Genomic DNA, 19,744 nt, shown 5'->3' with positions numbered 1-19,744 from the left:
CGCCTACCGTTAACGAATATGCAAAAACCTGCTACAGCTATGGAACACAGAACGTCGTCACTGGGGACAGTAATGGCATCAGATACTGGTTTTGGACAAATCCATGTTCTGTTTGAAAATTATGGTCACAATTTGGTCTGCCGAAGATGGGGGAGCAACATCACATTGACTGCATACACACAATACCTACAGCACCAACTTACGGCCCTATAGTGTGGGGTGCTATTGGGTACAACCACAAATCATAGTTTGTGTGCACCCAGGGCACTGACTAATGTGGCATACGTGAATCACATCCTGCAACCTGTAGGCATACCCTTTCTGTACAACACCCCAGATGCTATTTTTCAGAATGGCAATGCACAACCACATGATTCTGCAGGAACACGTGCCTTCTTGATGTCATATGATATCAGCCTTTTGCCCTGGCTCACTACATCACCAGACTTGCTGCCAATTGAAAATATGTGAGATGGTGAAACAATGGATGTAGCACTGTGACTCAATGCAACCAACACTGATAAACTTCGGAACAGAGTGAATCAACTTTAGTTCTTATACCCAATCTATTCTGAAACTCCAAGTAGTTGTATTAAAATGGAAATTTTAGAATCTTGCCCTTGCTGGATAAATTCCTCTGTACACCCTGATGTATACTCAAGGCAGTGATCACTGGAGAGGCACTGATCACCACCACCCCTTTCAGGCAATGAAAGAGTGACAGCTGTTACCAGAGGCCATCTGATGCCAAACCTGACAATTTTTATTCTAAATCTTACCAATGTCTGCAATTCTCATAGGCTCTTGTTTTATCTCTTGACAAACCAGTTGCTGATTGGTCTGAACCTCAGGTAACTGTCAGGTACTGATGAACTAAATATTTCCTCCTAAGACTGGTGAAACCACAACATGAAAACCATATTATCAATGCTATGCTATGAGAGAAAACAATAGACAAGGAATACTATATCAAAGGAAACAACTATACTAACCTATTTTTTTATCCAAATGTTTACTAGTCAGTAATACAGGTGAAACAAAATTCAGTGAACAGCCATTACGTGTCAACAAACAAATGAAAACAATCACTACTAGCACACTAATTTATTTTGAACAGTAACAAAAATGTACGAATATTATTAACAACTGGTATATGGTGTCTTTAAAATACAACTGAAATTAAGAAAGCTATAGTCCTCCAAAATTAGTGCTGGAACTGTCAAGAATGTTCATAATTTTCCCTTTTCCTGTCACGGGAACGTGATCTATCCTTCCTGTCACCAGAGCGGGAACGGTGTGAACGTCTAGATCGACTGCTGCTACGTGACCGATGTGATCTGTAAGAAAAATGTGTTTCAGTCTTAACTGAAATCTTTCCCCACCTGACCAGCACATCAAGAGTCATTCCATGTCATGTCAAGGTAAGACATTGGTCTTATTTCTTGCCCCAAATTTTGATTAAATCTGGCACTGAGGTAGCCTACACATAGGCTAAAAATACCCAACTATATTAAAATATATCAACCCATTTTGAAAATAAGGCAATGCAAAGTTGTCAAAAACTATCAATAAACACAAGACTGCTCTAATTTGAAATTGCTGTAGGAACTCTTCTAGCTAAGCTAAAATGATGGAAGAGGTGCCACTTTATAGCACTTCTCACAAGCATTCCAACGATGTACAGTACAATAAGGGTTTGCGATGAAAATTTTTTCCACTTTAATGGAAAATTTAAATTTTTATTTTACAACGCTTCACTTATTGTTGACTATTTTAAATCTGCAACCTCTTTCAGAAATAGCGGGCAATAACTACAATAAATTTTTAAATTTAAACAATTTATAAAACAATTTTTCATCTGTCTCCAGAAGACACTAAGAGCACACAAAAAATTTCAACAACTCACTTTCGAGTGAATGTACAGTGAAAAACTATACTTTGTGTACACACCTCTGCCATTGCACTCAATTATTAGAATGTTAATCTACAGCATGCATGGGTTCATGAAAACATATGATCCCTACCTGGAGCTGTGCGACTTTGAGCGTGAGCGTGAACGTTTATCTCCCCGACTGCGAGAACGGCTGCCGTGTCTGTGACGACGCTCACGGTCTCGATCCCGGTCTCTTTCTCTGTCTCTGTCTCTCTCCCGCTCTCTTTCCCTGTCACGGCTGTGCCTACTTGAGCCACCACTGAGACCACGCTCCCGTTCTCGTTCCCTTTCACGATCTCTTTCACGGAGCCTTTCACGCTCACGGCTCTCACGGTCACGATCTCTGTCCTTCAATGACTGGCGCATCTGCAGTTTCCGTCCTTCTACAGTTTTCTGCAAGAAACAATGCATGCAGTGACATTAGAATAATCGAAGGCCCCAAGGGGAGTCATAAATGCTTTCTACCATTTAATATTACACGTTGTGTATGTTTTGTATTGGCTGTATTAATAATGAAGCTGCTTCCTCCTGGAATATGTTTCACACTGATCACAAAGAAAGTAAAGGAATACAGTGAGAGAAACACCTAGAATTAAGGTATAGTGAACATAAGTCTGTTAATGGCCCAGAACACTGGAAATTGTGTGATTGTAGTGATACAATCTGAACTTGAAACAACACTGAGCGTCACAAACAGACAAGTTTATAAGCTTAAGTTCTAATGTACGAGGGCAGTTCAATAAGTAATGCAACACATTTTTTTTCTCAGCCAATTTTGGTTGAAAAAACCGGAAATTTCTTGTGGAATATTTTCAAACATTCCCACTTCGTCTCGTATAGTTTCATTGACTTCCGACAGGTGGCAGCGCTGTATGGAGCTGTTAAAATGGCGTCTGTAACGGATGTGCGTTGCAAACAACGGGCAGTGATCGAGTTTCTTTTGGTGGAAAACCAGGGCATCTCAGATATTCATAGGCGCTTGCAGAATGTCTACGGTGATCTGGCAGTGGACAAAAGCACGGTGAGTCGTTGGGCAAAGCGTGTGTCATCGCCGCAAGGTCAAGCAAGACTGTCTGATCTCCCGCGTGCGGGCCGGCCGTGCACAGCTGTGACTCCTGCAATGGCGGAGCGTGCGAACACACTCGTTCGAGATGATCGACGGATCACCATCAAACAACTCGGTGCTCAACTTGACATCTCTGTTGGTAGTGCTGTCACAATTGTTCACCAGTTGGGATATTCAAAGGTTTGTTCCCGCTGGGTCCCTCGTTGTCTAACCGACCACCATAAAGAGCAAAGGAGAACCATCTGTGCGGAATTGCTTGCTCGTCATGTGGCCGAGGGTGACAGTTTCTTGCCAAAGATTGTTACAGGCGATGAAACATGGGTTCATCACTTCGAACCTGAAACAAAATGGCAATCAATGGAGTGGCGCCACACCCACTCCCCTACCAAGAAAAAGTTTAAAGCCATACCCTCAGCCGGTAAAGTCATGGTTACAGTCTTCTGGGATGCTGAAGGGGTTATTCTGTTCGATGTCCTTCCCCATGGTCAAACGATCAACTCTGAAGTGTATTGTGCTACTCTTCAGAAATTGAAGAAACGACTTCAGCATGTTCGTAGGCACAAAAATCTGAACGAACTTCTCCTTCTTCATGACAACGCAAGACCTCACACAAGTCTTCGCACCCGAGAGGAGCTCACAAAACTTCAGTGGACTGTTCTTCCTCGTGCACCCTACAGCCCCGATCTCGCACCGTCGGATTTCCACATGTTTGGCCCAATGAAGGACGCAATCCGTGGGAGGCACTACGCGGATGATGAAGAAGTTATTGATGCAGTACGACGTTGGCTCCGACATCGACCAGTGGAATGGTACCGTGCAGGCATACAGGCCCTCATTTCAAGGCGGCGTAAGGCCGTAGCATTGAATGGAGATTACGTTGAAAAATAGTGTTGTGTAGCTAAAAGATTGGGGAATAACCTGGTGTATTTCAGTGCTGAATAAAACAACCCCTGTTTCAGAAAAAAAATGTGTTGCATTACTTATTGAACTGCCCTCGTACATAAGCTACATTATACAAAGATTTTTACTTCATTATAAAATTTCGGTGTGTTTCACTAGTAACACAATGTTGAAGAACATAATATTAATTAAATTTAAGCCACTGCAATGATATAGGTTATCTCCTAAACTGTCCATAAAAGCAACTTCTTGTTCCACTTAAATACTTTCCTAATAACCTGTCTTAACTTCCTTTTCTCACTCCATGTCCAATTTCTCCACCACCCATCTCACCCATTATCACTAGACTGCCCATTTGGGTGGCACCACAAGAAGAATACTCTAAGTTTTTCCATTATTGGATAATAGAACATATGTAACAACACTTCATATAACAGTTAGTAGTGAAAAGTACAGAAGACAGGCCATAGGTCCTATAAGTATACTTGTCCACTGTAAAGTTGGAGACTGAGCTTGGTTCTGTGGACCCGTAATTTTTCCATTCCACCAGTGAGAAAAGCCACACCAACAGCTTATACAAATCCTGACACTGGGAAAGCCAGCACAAGCTGCTCTGTTATAATTTGTAAATCCCTTCCACCACCCTGTTTTATGTTTGAATTGTTGTCTTCAGAATACATTTAATGGAAATCTTTTAGACTTAGTGCTATGTTTACCGAATTCAGTGATTATAATATGATGTTTTTGTTCAGAAACACTGCTTTTTTATTATTAGCAACAACCAGAGTGAACAAATAAAACAAATATTCTAATCAGTTCCGTAACTTCCATTTACTGAACACTGCACGGTAAGAGTTGTTGGTAAACATATCTAATAATGTGTCAGCTTCTACTCTAACAAAGTAGTATCCAGTGGCATATGTAGTTTTGTCTTCATAAATCACACTCTCTGCAACTGATTAGTATTGTATATGTTGACACACAACTAACCTAATAACTAAGCCAAAGAAAGATACAATAATCTAGAGTTCAGCACGCTACTACAGTAACAAACTCCATTGTAAAAGGAGTTTCAATGTAGCCATACAACCTAGACATGCCTCTTAATGAAAAGTTTAATTCCTAAGAATACAACTAACAATGTAACTTGATATAAACTAATTTCAGCCACTAAATTTGGATGAGTTTCCATGTAATCACAATGCAGTTTTATAAACATAAAAAAATCATCTAACAATGAGATACAGCTACTGAACAAAGAAACATTTATCGCACGACAATCATGGTTAGAGGACTGTGCAGCACATGTAGGTATCCACAGTAAAGCACGTGTTGTGGATGTCCACAATAATAACTGCTTTGTAGTTAAAAATTAAAGTACAGCAAATCATTTATGCTTCTTGTCAAACTGTCACCTGCAGTCAGTGAACAAGAGTGGATTAATCAGCACTGTACACCTGTTGTAATATTAGCTGGAAACAAAGTCTGGAACCTGGCAGTCTGTTTCTGTTCACAATTACTGGCCACAGACCACTTTAGCAGCACCCAGGGGACTTGCACGTATTGACCATGCATTGCCCTGACCGTAAGTTCTGTGCAGTCTGAAGCATGTTGTGGATGACAAATGTGGTCAATGGTTATCTGAGAGGTATGAGTTGCAAAGTTTTGCCACCTTCAGTTAACACTTAATAGTGACTGAATGACTACATAATGAATGCATCACAGTAAACAGTGAGAGTGGCGTTAATAAAATGGACACCACGTGCATAATTTCTTGTAAGGTGAAACAAGCTTATTTCACGTCAATGCAAGAAGCTAAACTGAAATCAATTTGGAAGAAATTTGGTTTCGCATTTGATGGCAATGAACTCAGATTTAGTGGCTTGTTTTGCATGTAAAAAGATGCGTTCTTACACTAGATACAAAACAGCAACTTCAAATTTGTTAAAACTTTTATGCGAGAAAGGGGCAAGGTCATTCCATGTCAAAACACACAATAATTCAAGGATTTGTAACCCCTATGTCAGATTTTCACAAAACTTTGCAGATTTGCTTACAACATAGGAACTTCTGCAAAATCTTTTTGGTCTCAGACTACAATTTATCGGAGACTAAACTACAAGAATATATCAAATTTTAAATGCAGTGATATTCTGATAATTGGGCTCTGCAAGAATGTCAATGCAAAATGGTACTATCTACATAATGACCATAACTTGGGTGTTAATGAAGCTTTTGATTTAGAATTTTTTTCAGAAGTTAAGTAAGGCATATAGTTAACATATCCAGTTATTGAAGCAGTGAAGTTACAAAGAAAATTTAAAAAATATTAATATGTCAACTTCCTATTTTATAAAAATTGCAAGGATATGGAAAAATGCTTACATCATTTCTCCAATCTGCTGGGAATGATCTCCCAGATTGTAAGCTTTCTAATATAACAAAAATTTGAATGGGTCTTCTGCTAACTGACACACACATCTGAATACAAAATATTTTTTTGCTGTGATTTGAAGTTCATCCATTCACTGTCTCAGGTGCACAAGTACCAAATTAGCATCTCTAGCTATAATTCATTCCAGGTAGGCAAGTTAAGTAAGTGTGAAAATCTATTTCATATCATTTGATTAATTCGGCAATGTTTTAAAGACTATGATGTACATAATTTGTGTGTTTGCTCAGCCAATCACCTGCTCACAGTGATAGAGTTTTTAGATAGCAGTGACTTGTTTGAAACCTTTATAGGCATGAAAATGCAACAAGTACTGAAATTCATTGTTGAGAATAGCTGGCAAGCATCAATTAGTCTATTTGGCCTCAGTTCTCTGTCTTTCCGTGAGACAGGTCATGTCTGTTTGTGGTGTGGCCCTATCAGTCCACTTGTAAAAAGTATGTTTCAAGTGAAGTGCTCAACTAATTGCAATGGAAAATGGTTTCACACACTATTGGAAAATGACTAAAAACACCATGTCATCTGACAACCTATACCTTAGAAAAAAACTCTACAAAAAGATAGAAGAGCTGAGAGAAGACCAAGAAGATCCGACATTGCTGTGATCCAGTATAATCTTTCCAAAAGATCAAGAAAGTGCTCTATATGTGGACGTCACAGATACCTTTACTTAAAAGTTTTTGTAATTCATCAAAGAACTTTTGATCCTTTTGGAAAACACAAACAATTAAAAAATCTTTTGAGGCCAATTTGCTGGTCTGTCTAAAACATTAAATGCTGAAAGAATCTATATAAAACCACACCAAAAACTGAGCACAACATGCTGTAAGATTTGTTAACAGAAAACTGAAATCAGTGATAGAAATGAAAGTGGTGCAGATGAGACTGAGGTGACATTTCACGAATCAAACTAAAAAGTCAAGGTACTGAGGATGCAAATAAAGCTTAACATGATTTGAGGTGCTCTCCCTTAAAACTTCACTCAATTCCAAAACACAGCTAGGCTTCATATAGCGAAAAGAAGCTAGAAAAAGTGAAATATGGTTTGGAAAGAAAGTGTGCTGGGCATTCAATTGCAGTATTGAAGATTCTGACCACAGAGAAGAAAAATTTGATGATGAAATTGTTAAGAAAGCCAAAGATTTTGAAGCCATTATATTGTTAATGAAACGAAAAGTAGTTAGTGTAAGTTAAATTTTAATTTTAGCTCCACCCACTTTGTCAAACGAAAACATATCAGAATTCAATGTTAGTGAGCACGTGGTTCGACAAGCAAGGAAAATGAAAACAGAAATGGGTATTTCCTCAATTCCTAAACCAAACAGGAAGAAAGTTATTGCTGATTACGTGGTAAAGACTGTCACCGATTTCTACCAAAATGATGAATATTCTTTAGTGTTACCAGGAGAAAAAGACAATTAGCATTCAGAATTTGTATATAAAAAAGTCATCCTTTGCTACTGGATGCAGAACACATTGAGGAAACATACAAAGAACTTATAAAATTTCTTGTACGTGACTGGAAACTTCGACTGCATGCTTAATCACTGTGATAAGTGTCCCCGTGAAACTGTCAGAATTATTGTAACAAATTAGCTTACAAAGATACTGATGATGAAATTGAGTTCAACCAATGGATAAACACAGATCATCAGGCAGAATTAGTAAAGCAGCCTGCAAGTGTTGTTTGAATACATAGTCTTGTTGTTAACAAAATTACAGGCATTTAAACCACACTCATTAACACCTGTCAGTCAAAATTATTGACAAAAATTGAAAGAATATCTAACCCCAGGAAAAACAATTTTGCTAACGGATTTTGCTGAAAACTACAGTTTTGTAATTCAGAATGAAAGTCAGAGTTACTACTGGACAAGAAGCAGCTGTATAATCCACCTCTGTTTGTTTTTATGTAGTAAATGAAGAAAGTAAATTGGTAATAGTGAACCACTGCTTTATAAGTGGTGGTATGCAACATGATGTAGGATTTGTAAATGTTGAAAGAAATGGTTAAGTGGCTGGAAGATCATTACCCACGAGTGAAGAAAGCGCATTATTTCACTGATGGATGTGCTGCTCAATATAAAAATAGAAAAAGCTTTAAAAATTTGAGAGTACAAAAACTATTTTTCTATTCTGTTTTGCTACTAGCCACAGTAAATCTGTGTGTGATGGTTTGGGAGGAACTACGAGGAGTGGTTGAAAAGTCCGAGAGATGGTACCACCGGCGCGTATCGAGGTCATGTTTAGTTAGTAGCATCTTTGGAAAGAACACACACAAAGTTTCAGCCATATTGGTCTATTTCTTTGTGTTCGGCATTTGTGTGAATCAAGGAAGTCTAATGATTTGCCAAAAAAGGGACAAAAAAAATTTCGTATGGTGATTAAACATCACTTTATGAAAGGCGAAACGCCTCAGTAGACTCAACAGAAGCTTGATGAACATTACGGAGACTCTGAACCTTCGAATAGAACAGTTTATAAGTGGTTTCAAAATTTTCGGAGCAGCCAATTGGAAGTGATGCTGAATGTTCTGGACACCCTGTGGAGGTTATGACTCCAGAAATCATTGATAAAATCCACGATATGGTGACATGGCAGAAGAGTTAAGGTGCGCGAGATTGCTAGTGCTGTGGGCATCTCGAATGAACGGATACATATATTTGGCATAAACATTTGGATATGAGAAAGCTATCTGCAAGATGGGTTCTGCGATTGCTCATGCTCGACCAAAAAATGAATTAAGTGAAGTATTGCAAGAACGGTTTGCAACTGTTCAGGAAGAATCCCCAGGTGTTTAAGCATTGTTTTGTCACTGTGGATGAAACAATGATACATTACTATACTCCCGAGACCAAAGAACAATCTAAACAATGGGTTAACAAGAGAGAATCTGCACCAAAAAAGGCGAAAACCATTTCTTCGGCTGGAAAGGTTATGGTGACTGTCTTTTGGGATTTGCAAGAGATGATACTCATCGACTATCTGGAAAAGGGTAAAACGATTACAGGTGCATATTATTGTTGTTGTGGTCTTCAGTCCTGAGACTGGTTCGATGCAGCTCTCCCCATGCTACTCTATCCTGTGCAAGCTTCTTCATCTCCCAGTACCTACTGCAGCCTACATCCTTCTGAATCTGTTTAGTGTATTCATCTCTTGGTCTCCCTCTACGATTTTTACCCTCCACACTGCCCTCCAATACTAAATTGGTGATCCCTTGATGCCTCAGAACATGTCCTACCAACCGATCCCTTCTTCTAGTCAAGTTGTGCCACAAACTCCTCTTCTCCCCAATTCTATTCAATACCCCCTCATTAGTTATGTGATCTACCCATCTAATCTTCAGCATTCTTCTGTAGCACCACATTCTGAAAGCTTCTATTCTCTTCTTGTTTAAACTATATATCGTCTACGTTTCACTTCCATACATGGCTACACTCCATACAAATACTTTCAAGGAACGACATCCTGACACTTAAATCAATACTCGATGTTAACAAATTTCTCTTCTTCAGAAACACTTTCCTTGCCTTTGCCAGTCTACATTTTATATCCTCTCTACTTCGACCATCATCAGTTATTTTGCTCTCCAAATAGCAAAAGTGCTTTACTATTTTAAGTGTCTCATTTCGTAATCAATTCCCTCAGCATCACCCGACTAAATTCAACTACATTCCATTATCCTCGTTTTGCTTTTGTTTATGTTCACCTTATATCCTCCTTTCAAGACACTGTCCATTCTGTTCAGCTGCTCTTCCAAGTCCTTTGCTGGGTCTGACGGAATTACAAAGTCATCGGCGAACCTAACATTTTTATTTCTTCTCCATGGATTTTAATACCTACTCCGGATTTTTCTTTTGTTTCCTTTACTGCTTGCTCAATATACAGATTGAATAGCATCGGGGTGAGGCTACAACCCTGTCTCACTCCCTTCCCAACCACTGCTTCCCTTTCATGTCCCGCAACTCTTCTAACTGCCACTGCTTTCTGCACAAATTGTAAATAGCCTTTCGCTCCCTGCATTTTATCCCTACCACCTTCAGAATTTGAAAGAGTGTTCCAGTCAACGTCGTCAAAAGCTTTCTCTAAGTCTACAAATGCTAGAAACGTAGGTTTGCCTTTCCTTAATCTATTTTCTTAAGATAAGTCGTAGGGTCAGTATTGCCTCACGTGTTCCAACACTTCTACGGAATCCGAACTGATCTTCCCCGAGGTCGGCTTCTACCAGTTTTTTCCATTCGTCTCTAAAGAATTTGCGTTAGTATATTGCAACTGTGACTTATTAAACTGATAGTTCGGTAATTTTCACATCTGTCAACACCTGCTTTCTTTGGGATTGGAATTATTATATTCTACTTGAAGTCAGAGGGAATTCCGCCTGTCTTATACATCTTGGTATCCAGATGGTAGAGTTTTGTCAGGGCTGGCTCTCCCAAGGCTATCAGTAGTTCTAATGGAATGTTGTCTACTCCCAGGGCCTTGTTTCGACTTAGGTCTTTCAGTGCTCTGTCAAACTCTTCACGCAGTATCTTATCTCCCATTTCATTTTCATCTACCTCCTCTTCCATTTCCATAATATTGTCCTCAACATTGCCGCTGTATAGTCCCTCTATATACTCCTTCCACCTTCCTGTTTTCCATTCTTTGCTCAGAACTGGATTTCCATCTGAGCTCTTAATATTAATACAAGTGGTTGTCTCTTCTCCAAAAGGTCTCTTTAATTTTCCTGTAGGCAGTATCCATCTTACCCCTAGTGATATACGTCTCTACATCCTTACATTTGTCCTCTAGCCATCCCTGCTTAGCCATTTTGCACTTCCTGTCGATCTCATTTTTGAGACGTTTGTATTCCTTTTTGCCTGTTTCACTTACTGCATTTTTGTGTTTTCTCCTTTCATCAATTAAATTCAGTATCTCTTCTGTTACCCATGGATTTCTACCAGTCCACACCTTTTTACCTACTTGATCCTCTGCTGCCTTCACTATTTCATTCCTCAAAGCTACCCATTCTTCTAATGTATTTCTTTGCCCCATTCCTGTCAATTGTTCCCTTATGCTCTCCCTGAAACTCTGTACAACCTCTGGTGCTTTCAGTTTATCCAGGTCCCATCTCCTTAAATTCCCACCTTTCTGCAGTTTTAATCTACAGTTCATAACCAATAGATTGTGGTCAGAGTCCACATCAGCCCCTGGAAATGTCTTAAAACTTGAAATCTGGTTCCTAGATCTCTGTCTTACCATTATACAATCTGATACCTTCTAGTATCTCCAGGATTCTTCCACGTATACAACCTTCTTTTATGATTCTTGAACCAAGTGTTAGCTATGATTAGGTTGTGCTCTGTGCAAAATTCTACCAGGCGGCTTCCTCTTTCATTTCTTAGCCCCAGTCCATATTCACCTACTACATTTACTTCTCTTCCTTTCCCTGCTATCGAATTCCAGTCACCCATGACTATTAAATTTTTGTCTCCCTTCACTATGTGAATAATTTCCTTTATCTCATCATACATTTCATCAAGTTCTTCATCATTTGCAGAGCTAGTTGACATATAAACTTTCACCACTGTAGTAGGCACGGGCTTCGTGTATCTTGGCCACAATAGTGTTTTCACTATGCTGTTTGTAGTAGCTTACCCGCATTCCTATTTTCCTATTCGTTATTAAACCTACTCCTGCATTACCGCTATTTGATATTGTATTTATAACCCTGTATTCACCTGACCAGAAGTCTCGTTCCTCCTGCCACCGAACTTCACTAACTAATTCCCACTGTATCTAACTTTAACCTATCCATTTCCCTTTTTAAATTTTCTAACCTGCCTGCCCGATTATAGGGTTCTCACATTCCACGCTCTGATCCGTGGAATGCCAGTTTTCTTTCTCCTGATAACGACGTCGTCCTGAGTAGTCCCCACCCAGAGATCCGAATGGGGGACTATTTTACCAAAGAGGACGCCATCATTTGATCATACAGTAAAGTTGCACCCCCTCGGGAAAAATTATGGCTGTAGTTTCATCTTGCTTTCAGCCATTCACCGTACCAGCACAGCAAGGCCGTTTTGGTTAGTGTTACAAGGCCAGGTCAGTCAATCATCCAGCCTGTTGCCCCTGCAACTACTGAAAGGCCTGTTGCCCCTGCAACTACTGAAAGGCCTGTTGCCCCTGCAACTACTGAAAGGCCTGTTGCCCCTGCAACTACTGAAAGGCCTCTTGCCCCTCTTCAGGAACCACACGTTTGTCTGGCCTCTCAACAGATATCCCTCCGTTGTGGTTGCACCTACAGTACGGCTATCTGTATCGCTTAGGCACTCAAGCCTCTCCACCAACGGCAAGGTCCATGGCCCATGGAGGGTACACGGGACGTTTAGCAGGTGCATATTATGAACGCCAGCAATTGGACTGCAAAAAAGTCTTTCCATCACGACAATGCACCAGCACAAACCTCAGCAGTTGCGTTCGCAAAATTAATGGAAATAGGATTCCAATTCATTTCACAGTCCTCCTGCAGTATTATTTTGCAGTAGCGGGATACAATAACATCCTTTGTTAGAATATTGGTTCTTACCAGTCAAAATCACAAAAATTTAACTGAGAACTAAAACAAAGAAAAATTCCTGGATTTCTAAAAGTTCCCGGGTTTTTCCTGGTTTTCTCCCGGATGAAAAAATTCCTGGGTTTTTCCCAGATCTCCCGGGTTGTATACACCCTGAAGTTCTGCCTGAATGAAGTGCGAGAAAAGTTGGAAACAAATCAATTATAAAATCTAATGTCTTACTGGAAATTAATCTCCAGTATTATGAAACTGATGACAACTGAAGTCCAGTCGGAAGACTCAACTTGGGTGAGTCTTTCAAAATAGCAAAGCTTGCTTGCTAGTGGCAGTGTTAACTTAGTTTCCGCCACGTGCACCTTCCAACACTTGAAATATTGCTACGTCAGCATAAATGGCCTAACAGTTCCTCAGCTACCAGAAATATCTACAGCAGTACTGCTGAGAAAAACACACTGTAATAAATAAATAAGTAAAATATGGACTGCCCACCACATACTTTAATCTTTAGGATCTAGACCGTGATTTAGCAGTGTTGACTTGGGGGAAACAGCATGGCATCCTTCCCCAGCACTCCTCCTTCCGTGGATCTACAATTAATACCATTCACATTGCTCTTCTCCTTGCCACACCCCTCTAAATTATTTTTTCTGCTTTTGTAACTTCATCCACTCACTAGCTTTTCTCTGTTGGTGTTGAAGGCATTATCAATAAATACTGATATTAAGATCATATGGAAGCAACCATTCAAAGCTTATTTTGGAGATGAAGCAACTAAACTGGACTGCATGAACTATTGATCTAGTTTTTCATATTTAACTGTGTTCCAGTAACTATCTGAGATCTAACTTATCCTTTTTGCTAAAATAAAGGAAAGTGCTTTCAAAACTGTCTTGAGCTATAAATTGTGGTTTTGATGTGTTGGAAAGCACGTCTTCTCGATATCCAACCATATCTGTTTTTCACTAATGTACAACGGACATGCGAAATAGGCACCGATAATTTATATACATTTTCAACAAATAAAGAATTAACTTGCTAAGTCACTCACTGTCCTACGAACTTCCATGTTGTACAGCAGTAACACCACCAAGGCTGCTGATAACTAAGTACTCATCTGTGCTGATTGCTACAGGTCTTGCACTGAAATTATTGTATCCGAGCTATGACTAGTATTGCCACTGTCTCCATGGCTGTGTTGCCAATTCTCCTTGCCTATTGCCAGCAGATAACATAACAGTGTTCTTTCATTTTACCTAGATGATGAACATACTACACTGAATCAACAATGCAAATGCAATTTCTGTCTCAGAAATGAGGTGACATCAGGGGACTACTATTGCTGTAGGAGATCAAGTGTTGATTTTGTATCAGTTCATAATGTAGCCAATTTTTAAACATAAAATATTGTCATAATTCATTTATTTATTATTTTTTCTTTCTTAGCTGAAAGATCTCTGGGTTTCTTAAATCAGAAATGGACCCCTACATTGACAAAAGGGCCAAAAATTCCCCACACATACGGACAAATTCCTATGCAACATATCCATCGTGTGCAGCTTCTGCCTCTGAAGACGTCTGCTCACAGTACACCATTAGGCACTGGTCACTTCTGTTTGATGTCAGTTCAGTTCTTGCCCACTGATATTTCAGTTCACCACTCTTCAACAGCATGGCTAGCACTCATGCAGTGGCTGCCTTCATTCTGATGTATAATTTGTTGACAACAAAATCAGCCATAACAAGAGGTACATTGCTGGGCAAATTTTTTTCACCAGCGAATGAAAAGAGGAAACAGACTAGAGCGTGATATGGCATCTGAGACTGTAAAAATATACTACTTTAGTTGAATGCCATTATCCGATTTCAAATTCTTGACTTAAATGATTGAACAAATCTTAAAGAAAATGGCTACACATTTTAGTTTTGGCACCTGCATTTCTTTACCAATAACTATTCCTGCATCCTCAGGTGTACTTTTTTTGTGTTATTTGACATTTCATGGTTTCCACAGCACTTCTTTGCACTTCAACACTACATACTTTCCATATTCATTTTGCAATGGAACAAATCCTCAGTTACTATCATTAACTTAAATTTTGACATTTATGTATGTCATACTTTTTCATTGATTTACTTATTAAGGCTTTGCTGTAGGTGAGGCCTGTATTTCCACTGTCTAAAGGCTAAATAGGTTGTCACATATCACACACCACTGTCTAGCACTGCAGTGAACTGTTTTCGAGTGTACAGTGAGATGTGTGTGTTTCTTTGTCTCTGTTATATGCTGCAAATATGTACTGCATGTGAAGATAAATGTCCAAACATATACTTTCACTAAACCTGTCTCTTGCATCTTTAAATTTTCACACAGGCTAACAAAATCTATGGAGCTGGCCATGTATGGAAAATGAGAATATGGATAGCAAGTTTTTGTACCCACACAGACATCTAATCGTTGTACTATGTCTGAAGGATTCCATTAAAGGCATCTTAAAATAATACTTCTAACACAGCAGGCTAGTAAAAGGGTTTTACAAATTCTAACAATGTTAACAACTTGCATTATGCCATTTGACAGGACTTTCACAAACACAGCCATTTTGCTTACCGATGGAATTATGAAGGAATGGGTCAGGTAAGACAAGACTTCATCTTTAAGTGGTCCTTTTCAATAATTTTGACAAGTGAACAAAGGCCCTGTCTTCCACAAACTTTAAAGGGTCAAAATTGCCTTATGGTAATTTGTAGCATATTATTAACTTTGTGCATAAAAGAAGTTAAGCTGTGGCATTATATTACAAGCAAATCGACTGTACGTAATAGTGTTCAGTTATTGCTTGTAACTGATTATATACTTACACAGCGCTTTATATAAATATTAGAATCCAATCTATTCAACTGACAACTGAAAAATTACAAGCACTTTTACATCCACATAGGTCAGTGAGAAACTTGTAAACTAATACAAACAGAGCAACAAGCCTAATACAAGTGGGATGTAACAACATTCCTAGATGTCTTAAGATAAGGGAAGTCATGGTGTTATGTGTAACTCCACTAAAGTTGTATGTAACCCTACCACTACCTTGTTGATGAATGATGCTTGAGGCCTATAAACAAAACAACAATTTAATAATTATGGGAGCACCATCGCTTTTCAGCTTCACATTTTTGCATGTGGCAAGTACACCGAGGGACACCATGTATCTTCAAGGTTGGATGGTGACCGCAGTAACTTTGACAAAGTGAAGTACTTGCATTGGCTTTTTCTGTAAATCACCGAGCCAGAATTGACTAGCACAGCATGCCCATAGTAAATGCCCTCAGTGTATTGCTGGGAGCAATCCATGAAGAAAAAGCAAAATAATCCAAATTTTGATTTATGTCATTTTCCTGTCCTGTTATGCAATGATCTGTGAAATTTATGTCTACTGCTTTGTAAACGACTGACAAGACAGGAGCTACTCCTGTGTTAAGAGAGTCTTGTACAGAAGTATTTCCTGTACTATTACAGATGAATAAAAAAGTGAAGTCAAGGTTGGAATATCAACAATTTATGGAAAGGAGGCTTGTTACACAATGAGGCACACGCACCACGCGCGCGCACCCAAAAAACTGCTATATCCGACTGCTCCAGTCGGAACATATGGAGGTGGTTTTTGAAGCAACTCTTCCTATTTGTGAGAATCTAATATTACATTTGAGAATCTTACTTCCAGCATTATCCAAGACAGCTGCAGAAATTAAATACCTGCAAAGTCATGGTCAATATATCATTATGGATCAAATGAAACTCACAACTACAAGAAGTCAACAAACTAAGCAGGGAAAATAGCAGAAACACTGCATTCTGGCAACTGCACACAAACTACAATAAAGGAGCATAATATAAATATCATGATACTAGAATCTGCAGTAGGTGATATGGTGCTGGAGAAAGCTAAGCATTCTAGTTCAAACTTGAGGAAATAAACCAGGTATGACGGGCCTTACAAAGTAGCAAAATGTAAATTTCATTAAAGGATTTATTACTTAAAAGTATCCTCAGGGGATTCACATTATCTGTGAATTTTGTAGAGTGATATTGACAAGGAGCCTATGTCATCATTTTATTTCTTTAGGTTTCATTTTCTGCGCAATGATCCTCCTTTCCACAATACTGTGTGTTTTAATTACACTTTCTTCTATTATACTAAACTACATGATCAAACCAGACAGTATGAAGTACCACTTTCTATGCGATTTGGATTATAAAACTAACACATTTGATAAACACTTTTACTGCAAACTGAAGATGAAAATGTGTGTGTTAAGAGTCCGAGCATAATACAATAGAGAATCAAGAGATTTGAAAACTTGCGAATAATGGAGATAATGGAGTCAAGGGTGAGAAGTTGGCTATCTTGTTTCCTTCCTAGGTCTGAAATTTCCTGGTATCTTGTTTAGTTTCTTACTTCCTCTTTGAATATCAATTTTATGCTCCTCTTCCTATATTCAACAGTTCTTATAGTGAGACCATTCTTTCTATCAATCTGCCCCCCCCCCCCCCCCCCCAAAAAAAGAACTCTTCATGCTGGCACTTTGTCAACACATTTACCACCTCCACAGTCTAAACATTTAAGATTTAAACACTTCATAATAATTTTCTACCGCCTCCCATGAAGTACATACAGATCTTATGTTGTTAGAGGGCAAACTACAGACACAAGCTCTCAACTTTTAGAGTTAGAGAGTTACCAAACATAGCACAAATAATTGTTGGCTGAACTCTTAGATGCATAGTCAGGCAGGAAGTATTAGGAGAAACATGTAGCCAGCACTTTCATTTCCTTACTGTAGTTTTCTGTCCTGCAGTATTATTTTGTATCCATTTCTTAGGTGATGTGGATATTTCGTATTTACAGCACTCATTCCCTCCAGCTGTTCTATCTTTTAGGAATGAAGTAGTCCCTGATTAAACACTACTATGCTTTATCTGTCCTTAATGTACTTACACTTTCTTCACAAGCATTCTACATTTCATTTGCTAATTACAAATGTGGACCAAAATTAATGTGTTTTGTGTAAGAAACAATTACCAACAATCTTTTGTAGAACTGTAATTTACAATTGCAATATTTATATTGATAATACAGTACTTATAGCAACATTATGATCCTTTACCACAATCTTTTCTTCTACTTTCATCAAAACAGTCCCTAATACATTACAATTATTTCCTGCCAATATTCATTATTCGTATTTGCACAGAAACTCGATGTCTTTTTCTAAATTTCAACTAAGACCCTCTATTATTTTAATTCCTGAAACCAGAGGCAGAATTAATACCTTTCAAAAACAATGTTTTAACAACATAAAAAATTAAATCTAAATTCTGTGTTATTACAGGTACTTTTACTCACCTCTAATTCAGCAAGCTTCTCGCGAATTTTAATGAAACCAAGGTGCAACTTTCCACCAAAATGATCTGCCAATCTGCGATCGTTATCATGTATTCCAAGATAAGCTGAACATACTTCACAAACTCTGAGTTTCTGTTGCTGGTAACTACTAGCAGGCATCGAATTGCGATATTCGCTCTCAGCAGCACTTTTCTTCTTTCTCAGGTCTTCAATCTGTGAGGAACAATAACCAGGTCTGGCTAATAAACTTTGAGTATCATGGTTATCTAAAACAATCAAGTTACCACCTAATAATTTCAATAAAATCTTAACAGAAAGGAACTAAAAATATAATCAATACCCACATTCCTCAGACAAATCGTGAAATTGGTCAACCGGTAATAATCGAGTAACGAATGAAATCTAGTTTATACAGTTACTGATTTGCCTGTTACAAAATAAGCCAATACATTATCCTATGTTTACAAGTTCATATTGTTAAGAGGATGGTTAATATTTTAATAACTGTGTCTACACTAGTCTTATTTTTATCATTCCCAACAAGTTGTGAAATTTCTGCTGTTTAACAGAATGGTATAAAGAATTTGAGGGTGTTTATTTTTTGTATTTACGTAAGACAATACGTAAAAATATAATACATACCTCCTCCATCAACTTCATACTGTCTTCAACAAGACCTTCTGCACCCAACTGTTCTGCACGTGCTAACTTCTTGCCAATTTGCTCCGCAAGCTCATGAACCTTATTAGCTTTTGCAGCCACTTCTGCTGACAATTCTTCCTGTGTTTCTGCCAAACGCTGCTTTGCTAGCTCTGTTCGACGATCACAGTCTGCAATGAATGTCTGCAGATGCTCCATTGCCTACACAAAGATGCACAAGTGAAAATACTGCATTCAGTGCCTACAAATTAAGCACTGGAATAGAAGTTAAAAATTAAGGTTGCACAAAGTTTACTAAAGTTTTCCCCATTCTAACCCACCACAGTCATTTAAATGTTTCCATTTAAAGCCAAATGCTACATTTCTCTTTTTAATTTTACTCACCCACGCCCTTAACTCATGCATTTGGTGTTAAGGCCATAACTTTATTTTAGCTTTTTGTCACATTCTGTACATTTAATTATATACACCTCTCTTCACCAGATATCAAGTTCACATGGTAAATTACACGTAGGGACTGTTGGTTGCAAAAGACTTAACATCCACCGTCTACATTGATCTAGCGAACGTGCATATTCTGCAAGTACTGGAACTGGAAAACTATTTTTGATCCTCGGATTTAATTACATTTCCTGATTACAAAGTGAGCAGTGCACAATTAAAAATTAACATTGGCAGAAGGGCTGAAGTCTTTAAACTATCCGTAGCCCATGGACGTACCCATACCATTTACCAGGTTATGAATCATCTGAAACTAAGTTTGCATGTGGTGTGC

The 19,744-nt window shown here is 38.5% G+C and overlaps 1 protein-coding gene across 3 annotated transcripts in view; it reads right to left on the bottom strand.

The window, feature by feature from the left end:
* Window positions 1-1,089: 1,089 nt before the first annotated feature.
* LOC124595336 (putative RNA-binding protein Luc7-like 2) overlaps window positions 1,090-19,744 on the bottom strand; it is a 45,849-nt gene continuing 27,194 nt past the window's right edge. For all 3 annotated transcript variants that reach the window (XM_047134045.1, XM_047134046.1, XM_047134047.1), the window contains 4 exons: window positions 18,952-19,170; window positions 18,310-18,522; window positions 2,025-2,326; window positions 1,090-1,337 (listed from right to left, as the gene is read on the bottom strand). In XM_047134045.1, coding sequence (XP_046990001.1) covers window positions 1,220-1,337; window positions 2,025-2,326; window positions 18,310-18,522; window positions 18,952-19,170 — 852 coding nt within the window. In that variant the 3' untranslated portion in view covers window positions 1,090-1,219. The remainder of the gene's footprint in view (window positions 1,338-2,024; window positions 2,327-18,309; window positions 18,523-18,951; window positions 19,171-19,744) is intronic.

Source organism: Schistocerca americana, chromosome 2 (genome assembly GCF_021461395.2).
Source record: "Schistocerca americana isolate TAMUIC-IGC-003095 chromosome 2, iqSchAmer2.1, whole genome shotgun sequence".
Lineage (NCBI taxonomy): Eukaryota > Metazoa > Arthropoda > Insecta > Orthoptera > Acrididae > Schistocerca > Schistocerca americana.
This window is presented reverse-complemented; position numbering and strand designations above follow the sequence as displayed.